The sequence below is a fragment of the Podarcis pityusensis genome, assembly GCF_964106645.2.
Source record: "Podarcis pityusensis genome assembly, chromosome: 14".
NCBI lineage: Eukaryota > Metazoa > Chordata > Lepidosauria > Squamata > Lacertidae > Podarcis > Podarcis pityusensis.
Window position 1 is genome coordinate 40582792 of NC_138039.1, and position 20397 is coordinate 40603188.

Sequence of the window (20397 nt, forward strand, 5' to 3'; positions counted from 1 at the left end):
GCTGTGCACAATTGCGCATCTTTTGGACGAGCGTTAATTGCTCATAATAATTGGTTAAATGTTAGCAGGCCTATATTCCTAACCGATTCTGGATTTGTTTATCTTCCATCCCCCTCTGTATTTTAGGAAGAGTTAAAGGAACTTAAAGAAGAATTGGTTTTATATGAATCTGCTGCGAAACATGGTGTGTTTCTCAGTGACCCAAGTGGAGACGTGACTGATTCTTATGTAGATTTGGGTATTAAAAAGAAAACTGGACTTAACAGGTACTGGGTGAACAGCTTTCTAATCTGAAAATGACTAATACTGAAATGTTGTCCAAATAGTATCATATCTCCCTATTATGTTTTAAAATTTTAAATCTCACTTTCATATTGGGCTTGCAGTAGTCTGCTATCCAAGGGACTGTTCAAGTCCGTATCTACTTAGCTTTAGTAATTCTGAAGAATTAGTTGTTGCCTTCCCATTCCCTGGACCCCTAAAATTATTCCCCTTATTAATGTACCTGTGTGATACATGTTTTTCGTTACATATTTAAATTGTACTTTTTGGTAAAATACAACCGTTACTGCTTTCTTTCTATTCGTTTTTCTTGTGTAGATTATTACCAAAGTAGCAGTGGTTTTCATAAGAAGAGAATGGACTTGTAATAGTTGTGTTTAAGATTGATGTAAAGATACAGTGTAAACCTTTATTAGTAAGTTTAAGGCTGCCATGTAGTGTGGTGTTAAGGCTTTGTTTTTAAGCCAGCATAAAAATATGCAAGCTGAAGGTGTACAGCTTGAGCTATATTTGTAGAACCAAAAATTTAGGGCAAGTTTATTTGGTCTTGTTTGTTTTGCAGTTTATAAGCCACTTCTTGGGTAAGCCCTCAAGCAGCATACAGTACAACAAAAATAACAGTAAAACAGTGATGAAAATGTTCAATAAAATAATAGCACTATAGCAAAACAAGATGCCAAATAGCTAGATGATAATCTCTAAATGGTACTCCAGATCGAAGAATGTCTAAACAATGCAATTTCTATTAGCCCTTGGAAAATTGAGAGGGAAGGGACTAGGTGGGCATATGATGAGTTCACAACTCTCCTTAGATAGAAACTGAATGGGTAGCACAGCTAGAATTAGTTATGGGAAGTGTTGATAGAGCCAGTGTGGCATCCTGGTTAGTGTTGGACTAGGAACTGGAAGAGCAGGGTTTGAATCCCTACTCAGCCATGAAGCTCACTGCCTCACCATCTCTTAGCCTAAACTACCTTGCAGAGCTGTTGTGAAATGGGGAGGAGGAGAACCATGTACCCCACCCTGTGATCCTTGGAAGATAAAAGATGGTATATAAATGCAATAAATACCGTATTTTTTGCTCTATAAGACTCACTTTTTCCCCTCCTAAAAAGTAAGGGGAAATGTGTGTGCGTCTTATGGAGCGAATGCAGGCTGCACAGCTATCCCAGAAGCCAGAACAGAAGAGGGATTGCTGCTTTCACTGTGCAGCGATCCCTCTTGCTGTTCTGGCTTCTGAGATTCAGAATATTTTTTTTCTTGTTTTCCTCCTCCAAAAACTAGGTGCGTCTTGTGGTCTGGTGTGTCTTATAGAGCGAAAAATACGGTAACTAAAATAAGCAGGATGGTTATTACTCTCCTTAGGTAAAAAACTGAATGGCTAGCACTGCTATAATCAGTTACGGGGAAAGTTGAAAATGAGGCCCCAGTGACACAAGCCAACTGGAAGGGTAATCCGTATATCCTATAATACCTACATGCAAAAGTGAATTTGTGAGCTCTTCATTTGTCGTTTAAGTAAGCAGGTGCCTTAAACTCTTTTATAGTGAGTCCATTTTAAACTACTCTGTTGCCAGTTATAGCATCCTAGAATTGCAAGGCTAGAGCTGTCTGCAATGAATACACAGTCCAAGAACCAGATACCAGGTCAACTTCTATTGCCGCTTCAAAGCAAACCTGAAAGGCAATGGATACATACAGATAAAACTGTTTGCCTCATCCTACTTGTTTATTTGGGAGCAAGTCTCACTGAAATGGAACTTTAGGATGCAGCCTTAGTACATAAAATAATTCCAAGTGGCTCAGAATCTCAAAAGTCTCCCAATAATTATAGGCTACTAATGCAACTATTCCCCCCCTCCCCATTTGGGAATGTTCAACAGCGCTGCACTGACTAAAGAAGCAGATAAAGAATTTTCTAAAGATGAGATCATCTTACAGCTGAAGATTGAACTAGAACGTTTACTGAATAGTAACAAAACGAAGAGGAACCGTATTTCTCGGTTACAGAGTGACCTTGATGATTACCAGAGAACAGTTGAAGACCTGAAGGAACAACTAGTGAAAACAAATGTGCATGAGGTTTGTTTTAATTGTGGGGTGCGTTTTGAAATATTGATATACTTTTAAGTTTTCTCTTTTCAATTGGAGTAACGAGACATCCAGTATCCTGGGCTATAACTACAATTGCCCAGGAAGTCAAGAAACATGTGATAAACTTCTGGGTCATTCCTATGACCCTAGGTTCCTCCTTTTCCTGTCTTCAGCCAGGACTGAGCCTTTTCTCATACATCCTTTCTTTCAGCATTTCCACAATGCCCATATTCTTCTCTCTATTATTACTTGTTTGATTACTGCCACTCATCTTTGAGTTTCTCCATTTTTGCTGTTAGCTTTCTCATCTCTGTTTCTGTTCTCCATAGCTCAAAAGCATTACTCACGTCCTGCCAAATTTATGAAGAAACTTAAAACTCCAGTAGTAGATGTGCCCGGGTTCTTCTTCCCTTGAATGATAACTCTTCTCTCAGATGCTTCTGCTGTAACCCTCTGGGTCATCACCACCTCCTTTTCCCCCAGAGTCATCCTTTTCTAAGCAGTGGCTGTGATGCAAGATAAGGACCTAGATGACAAAACTCTAATAAGGAGCCTTCCCAGAATTGCCAAGGACAATCTACACTCATTGCAGATGCTACCATAGATGTCCTATAGTTTTCAGCTCAACCCATTGCTGCCTCAACTGTAGTGTGGGTGTCCTTGTAGCTGCACTAGTGGAACTCAACAGTGGCAAAAGAGCCCTCTTTTGAGCAGCCTTCCAATCCCAGAGAGAGTAGATGCCAGAAAATGCAGGTTCAGGCAGCTGTCCAGTGAAGAAGGGCTCCTCAAGAGTAAAGGCCTCTTGGAGAGCAGATTTAAGTGTTTACTATAGGAGCCAACACCTGGGACGCGGGTGGCGCTGTGGGTTAAACCACAGAGCCTAGGACTTGCCGATCAGAACGTCGGCGGTTTGAATCCCCACAATGGGGTGAGCTCCCGTTGCTCGGTCCCTGCTCCTGCCAACCTAGCAGTTCGAAAGCATGTCAAAGTGCAAGTAGATAAATAGGTACCGCTCCAGCGGGAAGGTAAACTGCATTTCCGTGCGCTGCTCTGGTTCGCCAGAAGCGGCTTAGTCATGCTGGCCATATGACCCGGAAGCTGTACGCCGGCTCCCTCGGCCAATAAAGTGAGATGAGCGCCGCAACCCCAGAGTCGGTCACGACTGGACCTAATGGTCAGGGGGCCCTTTACCTTTACCTTATAGGAGCCAACACCTAGGGGGCCATTTGGGCTTCGGCCCCCGCAATAATATATTGAATGGGCATTGCCATTCAAATGGTGTGCGTGCACCATGTCATGTGATCAATTATGTGGGGTGGGGCTTACCTGAGCACCTGCAATATTTCATTCAAGTTGCCACCCCTAGTGTTTACAGCTGGTCCTGGGTGGAGTTTGGTACATTAGAATACAGTATATGAGTGCTTAGTTGAGATTGAGTAGCTGATTGAACAGCACATGACTTTTGAATCCCAGACTAGTGAATTGTCTTACTTATTCTGTCCTATCTTGTGCATATTGTATGTCTCACCTACCCTAATTTGCTCATTGGGGGTACCCAGCATTTCCCCCCACCCCATTAAATTTAAAACCTGGATTGAATTTCAAACATATCAATAATTACGGACATGAAAGTAGTTCATACTGTTATACTTTAGAATTTAGTTTATGAGACTGTAAATGATTGTAGGTGGTTAGATCATCCAGAAATCAGGGGCTAAGTGTTGCCAACTCCTGGATGGTATTATTGAACTCATAGTTGCAATACGTATTGAATACAAAGACTCAGTATAGTTGCTATAATAATTACACCCCATATTTGTGTCAGATGATTGGATTTGATTAGTCCTCAGGTTTATTCAACCCTCCTTAACAACTGCTTTAACCAGGTATGAACCAAAAGGAGAAAAAAACCCACCATCTTGGATTGTGTTAGGTGGATGTGGTGGATGTGGTAAATAATATTTATGCAGTACTGCTGGTGAATTAATGGGTGGTGTTCAATAAAGTTTTACTTCGAGTAGACCCATTGAAATTAATGGACCTAGCATGCTCATTAATTTCACTGGGTCTGTTCAGAGCAAAACTTTGTCGAATTCTACTCAGTATTTGGAGAAGCCATGTGCTTCCTATACAGTATGGGAAGATGCAGCCCTCTGATGGTGAAGATGGCTGCTATTGTAGTTGGAGGCAATGCCCTAGGTCAGAGCTTTCCAAACTGTGTCGCGACACATTAGTGTGTTGGCTGCAGTGTGTAGGTGTGTTGCACGAATTGCTCCCTGGGCCTTGAAAGGGGTTAGTTTAACCCCCAGTTTGCTAGTAAAACTGAATTACAGTGGTGCCTCGCAAGATGAAAAGAATCCGTTCCGCGAGTCTCTTCTTGCGGGTTTTTTCGTCTTGCGAAGCAAGACCATTAGCGGTTTAGCGGATTAGCGCTACAGTATTAGCGGCTTAGCGGATCAGCTGATAAGCGGCTTAGCGATCAGCTGTTAAGCGGCTTAACGATCAGCTGATAAGCGGCTTAACGATCAGCTGATAAGCGGCTTAGCGATCAGCTGTTAAGCGGCTTAGCCGATCAGCTGATAAGCGGTTTAGCGGCTTGGGAAAAGGGGGGGAGGAGGAAAAAAACCCTCGCAGGAACTCGCAAGACATTTTCATCTTGCGAAGCAAGCACATAGGAAATTCGTTTTGTGAAGCACCTCCAAAACGGAAAACCCTTTCGTCTAGCGGGTTTTCCGTCTTGCGAGGCATTCGTCTTGCGGGGCACCACTGTACTGTGTCGTGAAATGATGCATGTCTTAAAAGTGTCCGCAACATGAAAAGTTTGGAAAGCTCTGTCCTAGATAATATTACACAAAGAATAAAACAGGTGATTTTCTTCATAAGAAACTGATGTCTGCCCTTTTGGTAGGAGCCAAGTTTTATTACAGCTATATGCACTGACCCTTTTGTTATTTTAATTTCATGTGCTTAGCTTAAAGCACACTCTTCGTGCTGAACAACTGTATGTGATGTTTTTGCTTACATGAGAGAGTTGCTTAAGAATAAGATGGAGTACTGTAATTTAGGTTCTATAACTTGGTTTACTGGCCTAGGATAAAATGGCTAGAATATGATAGTGCTGGCTGATGGACTGTACTGGATATGTTGAAACCTTTGCCTTGATGCTGAAACATATTTACTTAGAAGTACAGTTATGTGAATCATTTAGTTGCTTCTTGTGCTGCTTAGACAGTTCTTGGACCTGGAAATTCATGTGGGAAACACTGACAATAGTTATTCTTCTGCCAAAATTGCCCAGCTGGCCCTAATATTTAAAACTCCACAAGTGTGCCCTACTTGCTATAGCATCCATGTTGCATTACCTGCCATACCAAATAAAACACAGACACTTACATCAGGTTTTTGGATAACAGTGTGTTAGGACATAATTTGACGGCTTTGTGCTGTGCTCTGCAATCATGGCTTTGTTCCACTTAGCATAAACCTATTGTGCACCAGCCAGCAAAAAGAGGCACGTATATAACACACAATCCTATCTGGATCTAGTTCCAAGTGAGCTGTGTTTTGGTACTCTCTGTGCTTTGTATTTTCTTTTTCCGCCAACAACTTGCATCAGGGATGGTTAGCATGGCGTTCCAGATGTTGTTGGACTAGTTTCCATCAGCCCTGGCCAGCACGACCAGGGATGCTGGGAGTTGTAGCCCAACAAAATCTGGGGGTCCACAGGTTAGCAACCCTGATATGCATAATTGACAAATTCACCTTGTGAGTGGTAAGTATTGCATGTTGGGGTTACATTTTTATTTTTTCGCTTTTGGAAAGTGTTGGGCTTCATTTCTGATTCATTTCAAATGTTCCAGTGTTAGCTTTCATCCAGATGACATGTACTGAGTGGCTTCACAAGTGGCTTTGTGAAAAATTTTTCTTTGGCATCTCTCACAAAGTTTTTCATTACCTGACAATTTAGCAGTCCCTAGTCCCTCCCTCCCTTTTTTCTTTCTGGTATTGGTACTTTAAACTGTTACGTCTTCTAGGAAAGGACAGTCTTACCTCTGATTGGGGCAGCACAGAGCTATTTTGCTGTATATGTATATTTGTATATATATATGTATATGTTTATGTTGTCTGGACTCATTTTCCCCTCCTCTATTAGCCCAGAGGAAGAAATATAGAGAATCTACTTGATCCCGTACAGTCTAATGTCTCTGAAGAAATGCTGAAGCTCAAAAAGGGAAATCAGGATTTGAAACAGGAAACTGAGGTGGGTTTTTACCATGTCAGTTTTCTTTCCATCTAAGGATAGGATGCAATGGGATCACTCAGAAAATGGCTTACATATGTTGGAGACCTGAGAGTGGGAACACATACTGTTGCATATATATCTTGATATTGAGAGTAAAGGGATCCTTATAAAAAGTGTGCATGGTAATTTGCTACAGTACCCACACTAAAGCAAAATGAGGGAGGGGAGGATATACCTATCCTGAAGGAAGCCGAACCTAAGTTTGGGGTCCTTGCATTTTGTTTGAGAGTTATGCTCTCCCCATCAATAACCTGTACCAGCAAGGCAACAACATCTCTCACCCATTCTTTGGTCCATGATCCAGCAAAACCAAGGGCTGATTTGGGACATCATTGAGGAGCAAAGAGCTCCTGTTGGAGCTTTGAGCTGCTCAACTTGAAAATCTGAGGTTTAAGTACTATTTTGAGCCCGTGTATCTTCATGGAGAAGGAAGAGATCTTTTTCAACAAGTGAGTGCTGTAACATCTTTATTCCTTTGTTCCATTGTACCATCCTACAAGTTCCTTGCCCATTTTGTAGTTGAAAGGACACAGTCCTCAAGAGAAATGACTAGCTGGTTATCTGTATGTTTCCTGAATCATGGCTTTATCATTGGAAGAAGACTATTGTCTGTAGAAAACTTTCGCACAGGAAGTGATAATGTATGCTGGTAACACAGGATTAGTCTGCTGATCTTACTATGAGGTCAGAATATTTATTGATGCCTTCCAGGTTACATTTAAGATAAGAACTATTCATTGAGGAGACCCTTTTTTATATAAATTCATGCCAACTGCACGGATACTATGATCTACAGAAATAAACCATAGTCAGAGTTCAGATTGACACCCATTGTTACATTACTTTGTGATGTCACTGCAGTATATGTTTTCTACCCCACATCATTGGCTGCCGCTGGCAAAAGGAAAGATGCACACAGTGTTAGAACACACATGTTCATACCTGTTTTGGGAGAGAAAAGAACTTTACACAGGGATGCCACTTTTGGCAGTGTTACCCATAAAATGTTTCTCTGTAAAGGCAGGACATGTTAATAAGATGTGAGCATTATTCAAATTTAAATTGACCTTTTATCATTATTCCTCTCTTATTTTTTGTTTGGACAGAGCCTTAATGCACGTATTCGGGAATTAATAGAAAACCAAGAAAAACTGAAAAATGCAAATCAGGAGCTATGTAGTCAAATGAGACAGATGATTCAGGAGTCTGATCGGGATAAGCAAGAAGCTCTTGACAGGTAATGTGGGGGAGTGGGGAGCTAACATAATGTCCTTTATGTGCCTATAAATGTTACTTTTTGATTTTCTCTGTTTAGGAGATAAAGAAGTAGAAAACGGGTTGGCTCGGATTCTGTATTTATTAGGACTTGTCTGTACTAGTAGTAGCCAAGGAGGTGAGGGTTAGCTTTCCATCTCCACCTGCAACCACCAGAAAGATCACTCCTTTCTCCAAACAAGCAGCCTTGAAAATAACTTTCTGTTAGAGCTAAGAGAGTGCTTTTTCAAGTCTAATTGTGACATGTAATTAAGCTTGAAAGGAACCTACTACTGTAGCCAGTGGAAGCCTTCCTTGAAGCCTGATTGTGACATCAGACACAGTTGAGGAGAGGAGAGTTAATTCTTACCCCCTGAGCTTTAACCACCCCAGAAATTGCGCACGCTCTCTCTCTCTCTCTCGCTGTGTGTGTGTGTATGCATGCATGCATGCATATGCTTGATGGGTTGCAGGCTTTGTTTGTTTTGCTCTTTGTACAAAATCATTTCTTAGGCTTTTTCCTCTTCCTGTCTCCTATCTCCAGATGTGAAAGAACCTATCAGCAACATTATGAAAACATGAAGAAAAAGCTTTGTGAAGAGCTTGAAGAAAGGCATGCTGCAGAGAAAGAAAAACTCACCTATGATTATGAAATGAAAATTACACAGTTAAAGTGAGATTTGTTTTTGCCCTGCTAAGTTAGACTGCCCGAAACTGTTTCACTTTCAGACTCACTGTTTTATTAGAAAAGAACTGGGATTTTTTTTATCTTTTAAAATGCAACTTGTATGTGTTTCCAGGACTGTCATTGATGAGTTGAACAAAGAGATGCTCTCAGTGAAGGAATGTTACGTCACTGTCTGCAGAGAGAGAGATGAGCAGGAGGCCACTCTGAAGGCAGAATTTGAACAAAAGCAGCAACTGAAGGAAGAGAAGGTAGAAGCAGAAATAATCCTAAGAAAAAAATACTCCAGAGATGGTGATTGCATAGCAACTATACCAGATTTGGTTCCTGAACAAAGGCAAATTCTCTCAGCAATTTGTGTTAAGTAAAATGTTTGGGAATGCCTGAATTGGTGCAGAACAGACATAACACTTGCTGCTCCTTAAGCATAATTAAACTATGGAAGATAGGCCACATAGGATCTTGTACTCTTTCCCACCTGTCCCTCCTCAAGCATGAATCACCCCTATCTTGCTGGCATTTACTGTGATATTATATCTGCGTCTGTCTAAATATGGTAGCATATTAATTAAAGTTAGAAAGCACTTATTGAGGTGAGCTATATTTCACTCACCTTAAGCGCTTTCCAGTTTTAAAGATGTTAGAGTTTTGCATACATATAATGATTGTGTGAACATATTACCAAGTTATGTATTGGGTGCTTGCAGGATCCAACCCTTAAAATATATAATGAGGATTAAAGGCTCATTTGTGGACCAAATAGAAACCCTAAGTTAAATAGTTTTTTTTCTGTTTTCCAATACAAATTTTATATGCTTAGGATTGTGAAATCATACATAGCCCCTTACTCACATTTAATCGTTGTATATCAATCATGTTTAGTAGTTGATTTCTGACTCTGGTAGAAACTCTGGTTCCATAGCTTTCGGCTTTATTTTGTGTCTGAAGATGCTCTTCACCATCAGAAATGTAAATATGAAAGATGGATTTTGTTGTACAGAATAACAGTGAATGGATTTTTTTTGGCCTTCATTCTACTTTCATATGGAAGTTGTCTATAAAGGCATTTTGATTTGTAATCTTGCTTTATGGTAGTATTTGATTCCAAAGCACTATCAATGACCATTTCTTTGTAGAATAATAAAAGTGTGTACACACTTCAGACAGCTCCAAGGTGCTTAGAAACTTTGACAGTGGTGAGTCAACAACAGAGAAAACTAAAGGCAGGGTTAACAAGTTAAGGGCAGGCAGGCAGGGTGGATTTGATTTAGATCAAATCGATTTAAATCACGATTTAAATCATGATTTAAATCACTAGTCAGTAAGACTTGTTTTAAATCATTTTTTTTACAGAAAGACTCAGTCTTGCATATTTACAACCAGATGAAGGTTTCTTTTTTGGAATAAAAAATTTTCAGAGTAGTTTTTACAGTTATACCAAAAATTACTGATTTGGTTATATTGTTAAAAATACATAGACGGATAATTATGAAATTATTGTGAGGTTTAATAAGTTAACTATATTTGGACAACTTTTCTGCAGTACTTTATAGGAAGGAGAAAAACAATCACTTCCTTAATAACAATTTAAACAATTTACTTAACTAAAACAGTAACATTATAGCATATGTATCCATGTTTGTTAAGTGATGTGGTTAAACAATTTAAAAAACAAACAAACTTAGACTGAGTTTTAGCACACATGAAAAACTCAAAACAAATTCTTATTTCCTTTGGACTATAATGTAACTTAAATATAAAACTATCTTTAGAAAGATTTTTCCTCCAAAAGCATTTTATTTTAAAAATCCGATTTAAATTTTAAAAATCTGATTTAAATTTTTAAAAACCTTTTTTAAAAAAAATAAATCATTGATTTTTATCCACCCTGCAGACAGGCAAGAATAACATGAGATGAAAACAAGCAAATATACCTATGTTTAAATTTCGTTGGGCATAAGGATCAAGAAGCTAAGCCCAAAACTCCATGGGAAAGGTTGGTTTTGAAGAGGGATTTGAAGGAAGAGAGAATTGCTTGCAATGAGAAAGTTTTAGATGTAAGAACTGGCAAGGAAGAATGCAGGGAACTGTTTTAAGTAACAGCATAATCCTATGCATGTTTACTTGGAAGTAGTCCCACTGTGTTCAGTGAAACTTCCTCCCACAAAAGTGTGTATAAAACTGCAGCCTAAGAGAAACCCCTTGAGTAAGAAATGCTAGGGTAACATAACCACATAAATAGTGGTAAGATCACACCAGTGATAGTATTAAGAGAAGAGCTTTTTTAATTCTAACAGGTGTGGTGTCTATTACAACAGCTTTAATACTTTTGTTCTTTGCCAAGAAGCTGATAAACCATTGCAGATGTTTAGTTCCGAAGCTGTTGTATTTATCAAAAAGTTAATTACTAATCTTGTTATTTTTTTCCTAGCTCAAGAAACAGTTATCGAAGGAAAAAGAAGACTCTTTGAGCAGGCTGAGGGCTGAACTAGAGGAAGAACACAGGAATTCCATTGTAACAGCCAAGAGCCAATGGCTGAGAGAAAAAGAATCTGATGTGAAGCAGCACATTGAAAATGAAGTGATGGTAGTCAAAACCCTCTGGGAGAGAGAACAGAAAGAGGTGTGCTGGGGTTTGTACTAATACAGTCATACCTCGGGTTGAAGTAGCTTTGGGATGAATATTTTCAGGTTGCGCTCTGCAGCAACCTGGAAGTAACGGAGCGCATTACTTCTGGGTTTCGCCACTCACGCATGCACAGATGCTCAAAATCACGTTATGCGCGGAAGCGGCGAAACACGCGCACGTGAAGTCACATCTTACATTCGCTTCAGGATGCAAACGGGGCTCCGGAACGGATCCCGTTCTCATCCAGAGGTACCACTATATACAGTGAACTGCTTCTGGGATGCTATTTATGCAGACACTGAAGAATTCTTTCTGAATTCTTTGGCTCTTGCAGAAGCTTGCCATTTGTTCCTTGCATTTAAAAGCATAGTGCTAAAATAGATTTGTTTCTTTGTTGTAGTTGGTGGCAACATCCTTTTCTAGTACGTATTCATTTGTGTGTTCATTTCCAGCTTATTTTTTCTTAAGTGATCAAGGATCATACACACTATTCTGCTGTTACATTTGCTCTCAGAAAACATTGGCTTAATCATTTCACACGTGGCAAGTGAATTTTTTTGAAGACGAGGTGCTCTTCTTTCTGCTTCTAATGAAAGAAAGAAAAACTTAAGCCTTGATTTCACTTTGTTTCTTTTGGAGATTGACAGTATGAAATTTAGCTTTTATGTTTGATGGTTGATTTAGATGTTTCTTAGTGTGCTCTAAAAAAATCCACATCATTTGTTCCATGTAGATCAAAGACAGAGCTATTCAGGAAGTTGAAAAAGAGTGGCAACATAGACTCGATCAAGCTTTAGAAGAAGCAAAGAGGCCTGCAGTGGAACTCAATGATTATTGTGGCCAAACAGAGTTGTTAACCGTCACAGATGAATTGTTGGACCAAATGATTGCCGAAGCAGTTGAAAAACAGACACTACTAATTCAGGAGGCACTGCAAGAAAAGGAAAAGGCCCTGAGAGATTGTGAAGCAAGGCATCATGAGAGCATTGCTAGTCAGGTAACAAGCAAACAAAACATACTGCTTTGCCCCAAATATGGCCAAAGCATGTGCAAGAAAAAATATAGTTATCATAATACACATTTTCTTAATATTGCCACGCTAGAGTTGAATCAGTGTATAATAGACACTGATTAATAAGCAGTTCTAAATCATGTATTTTTAAGCATGTTCTTAAGATGAATCTGACTATATACACTTTCATTACCTCAGAGTTCAAAACCTTTATATGATAGCTGGTTGTCTAGCTTTTAATGTGCAAATTAGACCATAACACTAAACAATCAGATTGATTTAGATTGAATCTGTGTGAAGCCTCAGGCTTGCATTCTCCCATCTTCTGGTTCTCTCTCCTGATTTTGAAGTTGGCTTGTATTGAAACCAACCACATTTTACATGGGAAAAGGGTCAATATCTGTTGCTTTAATCCTGGGCACAGTTGGGCTACTTTATATCTCATTGATTTCAGTGAGTTTAAGCACCTGCACAGACAGATTTGTAGCTGAAGTCCTTTCTCTTCATTCTGTGATTAGTTGAACATGGACTGAAGCTCCACTTACCCATTTGTAGGTGGAACTGGCTCTGACCAAAGCTCGTGTCAGGTGGCTGCAAGAACTGACTGAGCTTGAGGAATACAAAGCTCACCTGAAGGTAGCCAAGGAAAAATGGGAGAAGGAATGTGAAATCAGCACAGCAAAACAGGTAGTGGAGAATGACTTGCTCGTGATGGGCAAAACTTGGCTTATTTCTCACAGTAGGTTCAAACTGGAAAAGTTACAGATTTGAGCCCACTTGATCAGAAATGTATGTTAACTGCTCAATTTCAGTAGACCAGTGTTCTCCATAAGTTGTGTTTTATGCTTTGCTTGAGGGAATGGTATAATGCATTTTGTTTTGCTAGAGCTCCCACCCTTAAGCTCCTCCCTCAGTTCAGTTCTTGCCATCACTTAAAGTAGACATGGTTTCTTCTCCTATTTTGATGCTCAAGTTTCTCCTTGCTCTTTTGTCATCCTAGTTTCCCTCTGTTTACTTTAAATCTCCCTCCTTTGTCTCTTTTCCCTCCATTTACCTTAAACCAAAAAACAAACAAACAAGCCTTCTTTATACTCTTCAATTTATCCCCACGGTTTTGGCATGCTGCCCACAGAAAAGAACAACAAAGAAGTTGTAGTGCATAAGGATTTCTCACTTAACTGGCAAATTGAGGGCAGTGGCCTTTGGGCACCAAAACTGTCTTTCTGCTTTTAGCTTAGCATATGTCCATGCCATAGGTGAATCATGAAACACAACCAATCACATAGATATATCCCTGTGCCAACCTTGGAGGTCCATTCATGGTAAGTGACCAATGTTCCATTCTGCTTTCAAAAAGAGAGCTATGATAAATTTGTTAGTACAGCTGATGAAATTTTCCAAATTATTTTTTTTTCTTTTCCAAATCATCTAGTGTTGTTTTTTTTTAAAAATCCAGTGCAAGTTCTGCTTACATTATTTAATTATACTGAATTCAAGCCACTGACAAGAGTGGCACTCACCTTGGTACAAGTGCTAGTATTCTCAAATGGGTTAATTTTGACTGGTGCACAGGTAAAGCTGTCCAATCTCCTAATGATGTCTATGTGATCTAGAGGACCATTCAATCAGCTTCTCCCTCAGTATCAGAGATGGGCTTGCACCTATATTAAAACACTAAGCATAGTTCTACCTCTAACCAGGGCTTTGTTTTGACACTTAACTATGGTTAGGGAGCATGCCTGTACAAATATAATAGTAATGCTAACAATAGTTACCAGAACTGAATGAGGGCGGAGGGAAGTGCTTACGCAAGCGGAGAAAAGAGTGGAGCATGCAAGCTTGTGTGCACTCCTGAGTTCCTAACCATCATTAGGACACAAGGCAGGGTTCTGTCTGCACCAAGCCACCTGTAACCTTTAGATAAATTTGTCAGAGTATCGCTGACGGGCCATCATGTGTTGCATTCTTTAGGTGTCACGGGCTCTTTCAGCTGCTGAAGAAAAGTGGAAGAAGGAACATGAGAACACTGATATAGCTAGAGTAAGGACCAAAGAACTTGAAGATAAGGTATTTTCCCTTAAAAGGGAACTAGAACTCAAAAAAGAAGAAATCCCTGCCATTATTAAAGCAGAAGTGGCAAAATCTCGGACTCAGTGGAACAAGGAAAAGCAAGAGGAGTTTCTGAGGATTCAAGACCAAAATGAAAAAGATTACCACTCTTTTTTATATGACCACAGGAATAAAATCAATGAGGTGCTTGCCAAAGCAAAAGAAGACTTTGCAAAGCAGAAGAAAGAACTTCTAGATCAAAAAGAGGCAGAACTGAATATGTGTCTGGGCAGAAAGCAACAAGAATGGGCAGCCGGAGAAGCCAAGAGATTCCAAAATGAAATTCGCCAGTATGAAGAAAGGATTCTGGTTCAGGTGGAACTCCTCTTAGATGACATGCACAAGAACTTGGTCAAATGCTCAAGCGAAGAACGTGCTCAGCAACTTAAGTGGACTGCTACTCCTACCATTCAGATCAATTCCCAGTTCAAAGAGAAACTGACATTTTGTCTGCAAAAAGCATATAGAGCCACTGTCAGCGCCGTTCTGGAAAAAGCCAAGCAAGAATGGAATGAGGTAACATTTATGCAACTTTAAATGAAAACATGTGGGGTTTCATTTAAAAACAAGCTACATTTTGGCTTTCACACTCTGATTATGGACAAGTTTAAGAAAAATAAGGAGCCATGTATTTTTTCAGAGTTGGGGGTGGGGGAAGTATGAGGACCAATTGATGCGGAAATGTTGTAGATAATATAGAATTTGTTAACTATACATGCAAAGGGGGAGGATAAAATAGATTTGTGCAAGTGTAGCCTTGCCAGACTTGACTCAATTTGTTTATTTCTATTTAGTCATCACACTATTACAAAACAGGTTTCACAGAATGAAAGTAACACAAAATAAGCAATAGAAGTTTAATTCAGACTTGGATAAACTTTAACATAAGCAAGTTTAATGTGCTGAATTTCTCATAGTTTACTGCTTGCCCCTTTAAAAAGGGGGGAAATGTTTCTCTTGTTAAAAACATTCCATTTTAATACTGCATTTTATAAAAATGAGTTTAAAGAAAATGAATCTGCAAATCTGGAAAAAGTAAAACTTAAATGAATAAAATACAAAAACATACTTAAAATTTTGAATTTCCCAGGCAGGATACAGAATTCTCTCCTAAAAAAACCCCCTCTCATTACTGTCTTCACAGTTGTATACTTATTTTGTCCGTCTAGTAGATGAATTATTGACTCATGGTCAAACCTCTTCACATCTCTCCCTAAAATTTGTCACAAGTTCAAAAACAGGAAGACATCAGATTTAACTGGGATTTACAAATTAGATATTTCACCCGTCACCATTTTTATCAACACTTGTAAAAAGCCTGATTTTATGATGAGTGGGGTATATGTATGTATGGAGGGGTGAGCCTGTAGAGACTCCTAGGGGCTTGAGGTGCATCTTTTCACTCAGACACATTTGTATCCTACACACACACACACACACACACACACACACACACCGTGGAACCCTGCAGTGGGGCATGAAATGCTCAGTTGTGGGTGGCAAGTTTGGTTCTCAGAGCAAGTGAATGATTGTGATTTGCTCCATTAAAGACAAAGGATTCCTTCAGGAGTACCATTTGGTGTGGAGACTAAACCTGTTTCCCACCTTGGCAACCCCAGCTTTTGGAAACGCCCATGGGCCTCATTGAGGCTTGGCCACCTCTGAGAGCTGCGTGCTAGTGTGGACACATGTCACTCTCACTGTATGTCATTGGTGTGCGTTCATACACACTTGCCACACGTACAACAGAGCACTTCTCCAGCACACATCTAGATGCCAGGTACACCACACCACACCACACCACCCCCCAGATACAGACATACAGTTGGCTACTCTCACTTTCCTGTCCTTAATTGGTGAGCTCATTGATGAACTAATTCAGGTGGCCCTGACACCACAAAACAACCATTTCACTAGGAGGAAAAACAACACACACTTCAGACAAATAAAGCACAGACAAAAAAGGCAAGAAAAAATGGTAATTCCTCCCCAGCGCCCATCAGTTCTGCAAAAATGGGAAGGATAGGGACCCTGGGGGGCACCACGGGGTTTGTAGTGTCTTGGGGTACTGTGGTGCCCATGTGCACTACATAGGGGACCCTCACATTAATTACTCACCCCATTTGAATAACAGTTTTATTCAGTTGTTACCAATTTGTTGCTCTTTATTGAGGAAGCACTTTCGAATAATTTTTCCATTGCACGCATTAGATTTAATTGCTTTTTGTATTTTTAATTATGCATGCTGCTTGTGGCAAGCCCTTATAACCACTCCACAAGCATAAATTGCTGTCTTATTCCTTAGTGAATTGGATAAGTGAATTTAATGAGCATCCCCACCCCCTTTCCTCCTCTTACTCATTGTTAAATTCATTAAACACCCCTCATTTAATGAAAAGAGCAACTGCACCATAAATTCCATATAAAATTCTCCCCATTATTTATTATTGAATTCGTGTTTACGTTAAATAGGTGGTGATGGTGGTTGTTTTTAAGTTGCCACTCTGGCCTGCTTTCCATCATTTGCTCTCTTGGCTGCTCCCTGAATAGATAGTATTTATCCATCAGGAAAGTTGTAGCCAAGTTGTTCAGTCTTCCTATAACTGGCTCCCAGCTGCTCCCAAAAGAGATTGTCTCGCTTTCACAGCAAAGCTATGTGAAGGCTGTAACAAAGTTTTCAGAGTACTGCAGAAGTGTTCTCAATAAGGAAACTGAAGGAGCTACTTTGAGGTGGAGTTTTTGGAGCTTTTGGACATTGTAGCCACACTGAGACTGACCTTAAAAGTTACGTGCTTGCAGGCCCACATTGAGTGGTCTACCTAATAAGGTCTTATACCCTGTTTTGAAAAGCACCATGATACAGAAAGATATAACAAAAAAGGGATTATTATTGTTCTCTTTCCATCTAAAGAAAATGAGTACTATATCTACCATTGGACTCACAACAAGAACTTTAAATAGATTTTATACAGAGATACACTTTTCATCCTATTTCCCATCATGCCCCAGAGAAACAAAAGTTTAACACAGTTTAAGAGTGGTTGAATATTGAATAATATAAACACTGGTGGAAAGACAGAAGTTAAAGGCTTGATTCAGCCATTCTGTAGAGTTATATTGATTTGCCTGATGTCACCAAATTCCGCACACTGTCATTGCATTCCAAACCTCTTTTGTTGTTGCTAGGATGATTCCACCAATGCTGTTACATATGAATGTAATCTCAAGTGCTGCTCTTTTTTCTTTGGGCAAAAACGCAGTGGTGGCAGTTAATGATATATTATGTTGTGGCGGTGTGGATTATACTTTACTATAGTCCCTCACTGTAAAACCTCATTCCACCTGTTCCCTGATCAATGATGATCAGATAGTATTTGGCAAAACCAAGAAGAACAGAATATCAGCTTTAAAAGAAAAAGGGGCCAGGAGAGAATGGAGCACCAGGAATTTTTACAGAGATGAGGAATGTAGGGGCCTTTTTCAGTGCATCATTACAGAAAGGATTTAAGAGTGGGTCACCCTTGATCACATTCCCCTCTGCATTATTCCGACTCCTATGACAGCCATGACTTTGTATTTAGCTGTTAGTCTTTCTCCTCTCTGCAAGGTGAGGGAGTCTTCAAAATGCTCTGAAAATTAAGCATTATTGAACTATGTCAGTATGAAGAGCCTTCTCTGTTCTGCAGTAGTGAGACAATGTTTGGACTGTTTTCTTTCATTTGTTGTCATGAAGCCTTGCAAACAAGTTTTATCTCCTTGAATATACATGAATATAAATCTGTCTATATATAAAGACAGATATAAAAACTCCACAAGGGGTTTCTTTTCTTGCTAGAAATGTTTTTAAAGCTGAAGAGGGGCATTTAAACTGAGTCTAAGAATATTGCCCAATCTTTGATTGAATATAAATATACCATTTAATATGCTTCTTTTAAACAGTGTGGTGCAATAGATACTCCATGGTCTAGCCCTTGGAAAGCTAGGTCCACATTTCTGCATAGCCATGGAGCATGTTAGGTGGTCTTGATGACTAACTTTACCCTAGTCTTTTACAGGCTTGTGAAGATAGAGAATTGTAAAATACTTTGTACACCTAAATAGAAATTGATATTAGTGGCTCTCATTTGGAACTTGAATTTGTGATATCTTTTGCAGAAACACGAGGTTCTGGACTATAATTTCAAAGAACCAGGGGACTCCTGCTTACACAGCAGTGAAGGAGAGACAGGAGACAAAGCAAGACCTTCCATGTACAACGTTGGACAGCAAGTAGAACTACAAAGGATGTTAAGGAAGCAGACACCTTTGCAGGAATCTGAAATGGGTATTGGTATTATTTCCTTCCGCCTTGCTTTAATCTTGACATTGGTTTGTTTCTTTGTAAAATAACATTTTTATAGTAGCAACTGGATATAACTGGATATAAACAGCATTGTACAAATACTGTAATACTGACAGCTACCTGCTGTTGCCCTTCCCTCTATTTCAGGCATAGGCAACCTTCGGCCCTCCAGATGTTTTGGCCTACAACTCCTATGATCCCTAGCTAACAGGACCAGTGGTCAGGGATGATGGGAATAGTAGTCAAAAACATCTAGAGAGCCGAAGGTTGCCTATTCCTGCTCTTATTTCCTTCTCTGATGGCATCACGCAAATCCTAAGCATTACCTCTGATTTCCAGAGATGGGAGTATTCCATGCACAGACCAGGCTTTCAGACCAAAGATGTATTCCATGTTTCATAGGAACCATGATTCTTCTCCCTCAATCTGGCAATCTGCCCAGAATTTTGCTTAACGGTTGCCATCAATTTGATTTTAATTAATTTTTATAATGAAATGTTTTTAAAATGTTGGATTATTTTATTGTTGTTAGCCGCCCTGAGCCCGGCTTCGGCTGGGGAGGGCGGGATATAAATAAAATTTATTATTATTATTATTATTATTATTATTATTATTATTATCATCAAACCCTATCACCCTCTGAGAGGATTTGACAGAAGTTGATAGGCTATCAAAATCTACAACAAGCGGACAAAGACATTTAGATAGCCTGACTCATTGTTTGTCTCTTTTCATCCCAGATTTCAGGGGGATTCTCGCACTTCGAAAGCCAAATTGTTTAAAGCCTGCATTTCTGTGGCCTATGACACTTGCCTAAACCACACAGCTTGAGAACACTCTCCTATAGGGCAACAGCTACATCTTTTGCTTTCTTCAAAGCTGTCATGTGGAAATTGCATACTAGACATTGCGTACTAGACATTGATGCATCAGACATTGATGCATCAGTGGAGGCCGCTTTTTAGAAGAAATTCCTGATCTCCTATTTTATTTTTTTCTGAAAGGGAGTTCTTAATTCTTCTTATTTACAAAATAGGAATCAAGGATCAGCAAAAAGAGAGCCAACATTTGTGAATGTGGTTTCCCCCCTTAACATAGCATTTAGTAAAATTTCATACTCTTTTTTTAAAAAAGCAAACCCCTGCTATTTGATTCTTAATTATTTTCAAAAACCTTAACGCTTCATATTCCTATCGTGTATGATAATTTCACCCAACATTTCCAACGTTTGTGTGCATGCATGTTTTGAAATTTATTTTATCTATCACCATTTTAGTTATATACCATCTGCGGATTAATTTGCAACAATTCTGCTGAACAGCCTTATTTAAAAAGAACTAGCAGCCTCTTATGTGGTATTGCTTGAGAATTCTAGGGGTGTGTGGAATCAGTGCAGCTTTGAAATCAGTAGTAAAATCACTACTATTCTAAAAGGTTTATTCAGCTATCTTGATTCAAAATGGCACCTAAATGGTATCCAAGCGTAAATTGAAAAACTGCTCCTTAATCTCAGGAACCATCATGCAAAATTTGATTTGATGAGGTGTCCAAATGTGGAAACATAGGTCTCAAGATACATGCTTGTTCTGTAGAAATGCATTGAGTAGCTATGTCAAAACACTTCTAATATTACTTCCTTTATCTTTTTACCAAATTCTAGTTTTACCGCCCTATCCCTTTTCTTTTC

At 39.4% G+C, this 20397-nt stretch overlaps 1 protein-coding gene across 4 annotated transcripts in view; it reads left to right on the plus strand.

The window, feature by feature from the left end:
• The window catches only part of CEP152 (centrosomal protein 152), a 45568-nt gene that overhangs the window by 20061 nt on the left and 5110 nt on the right, over positions 1–20397 (plus strand). For 3 of the 4 annotated variants that reach the window (XM_080980244.1, XM_080980243.1, XM_080980242.1), the window contains exons 12-22: positions 127–266; positions 2166–2364; positions 6530–6637; positions 7786–7916; positions 8478–8606; positions 8734–8869; positions 11050–11241; positions 11981–12244; positions 12815–12946; positions 14231–14884; positions 18524–18692. In XM_080980244.1, the coding sequence (XP_080836370.1) occupies positions 127–266; positions 2166–2364; positions 6530–6637; positions 7786–7916; positions 8478–8606; positions 8734–8869; positions 11050–11241; positions 11981–12244; positions 12815–12946; positions 14231–14884; positions 18524–18692 (2254 nt within the window). The remainder of the gene's footprint in view (positions 1–126; positions 267–2165; positions 2365–6529; positions 6638–7785; positions 7917–8477; positions 8607–8733; positions 8870–11049; positions 11242–11980; positions 12245–12814; positions 12947–14230; positions 14885–18523; positions 18693–20397) is intronic. The other variant, XM_080980245.1, reaches the window with a different exon arrangement.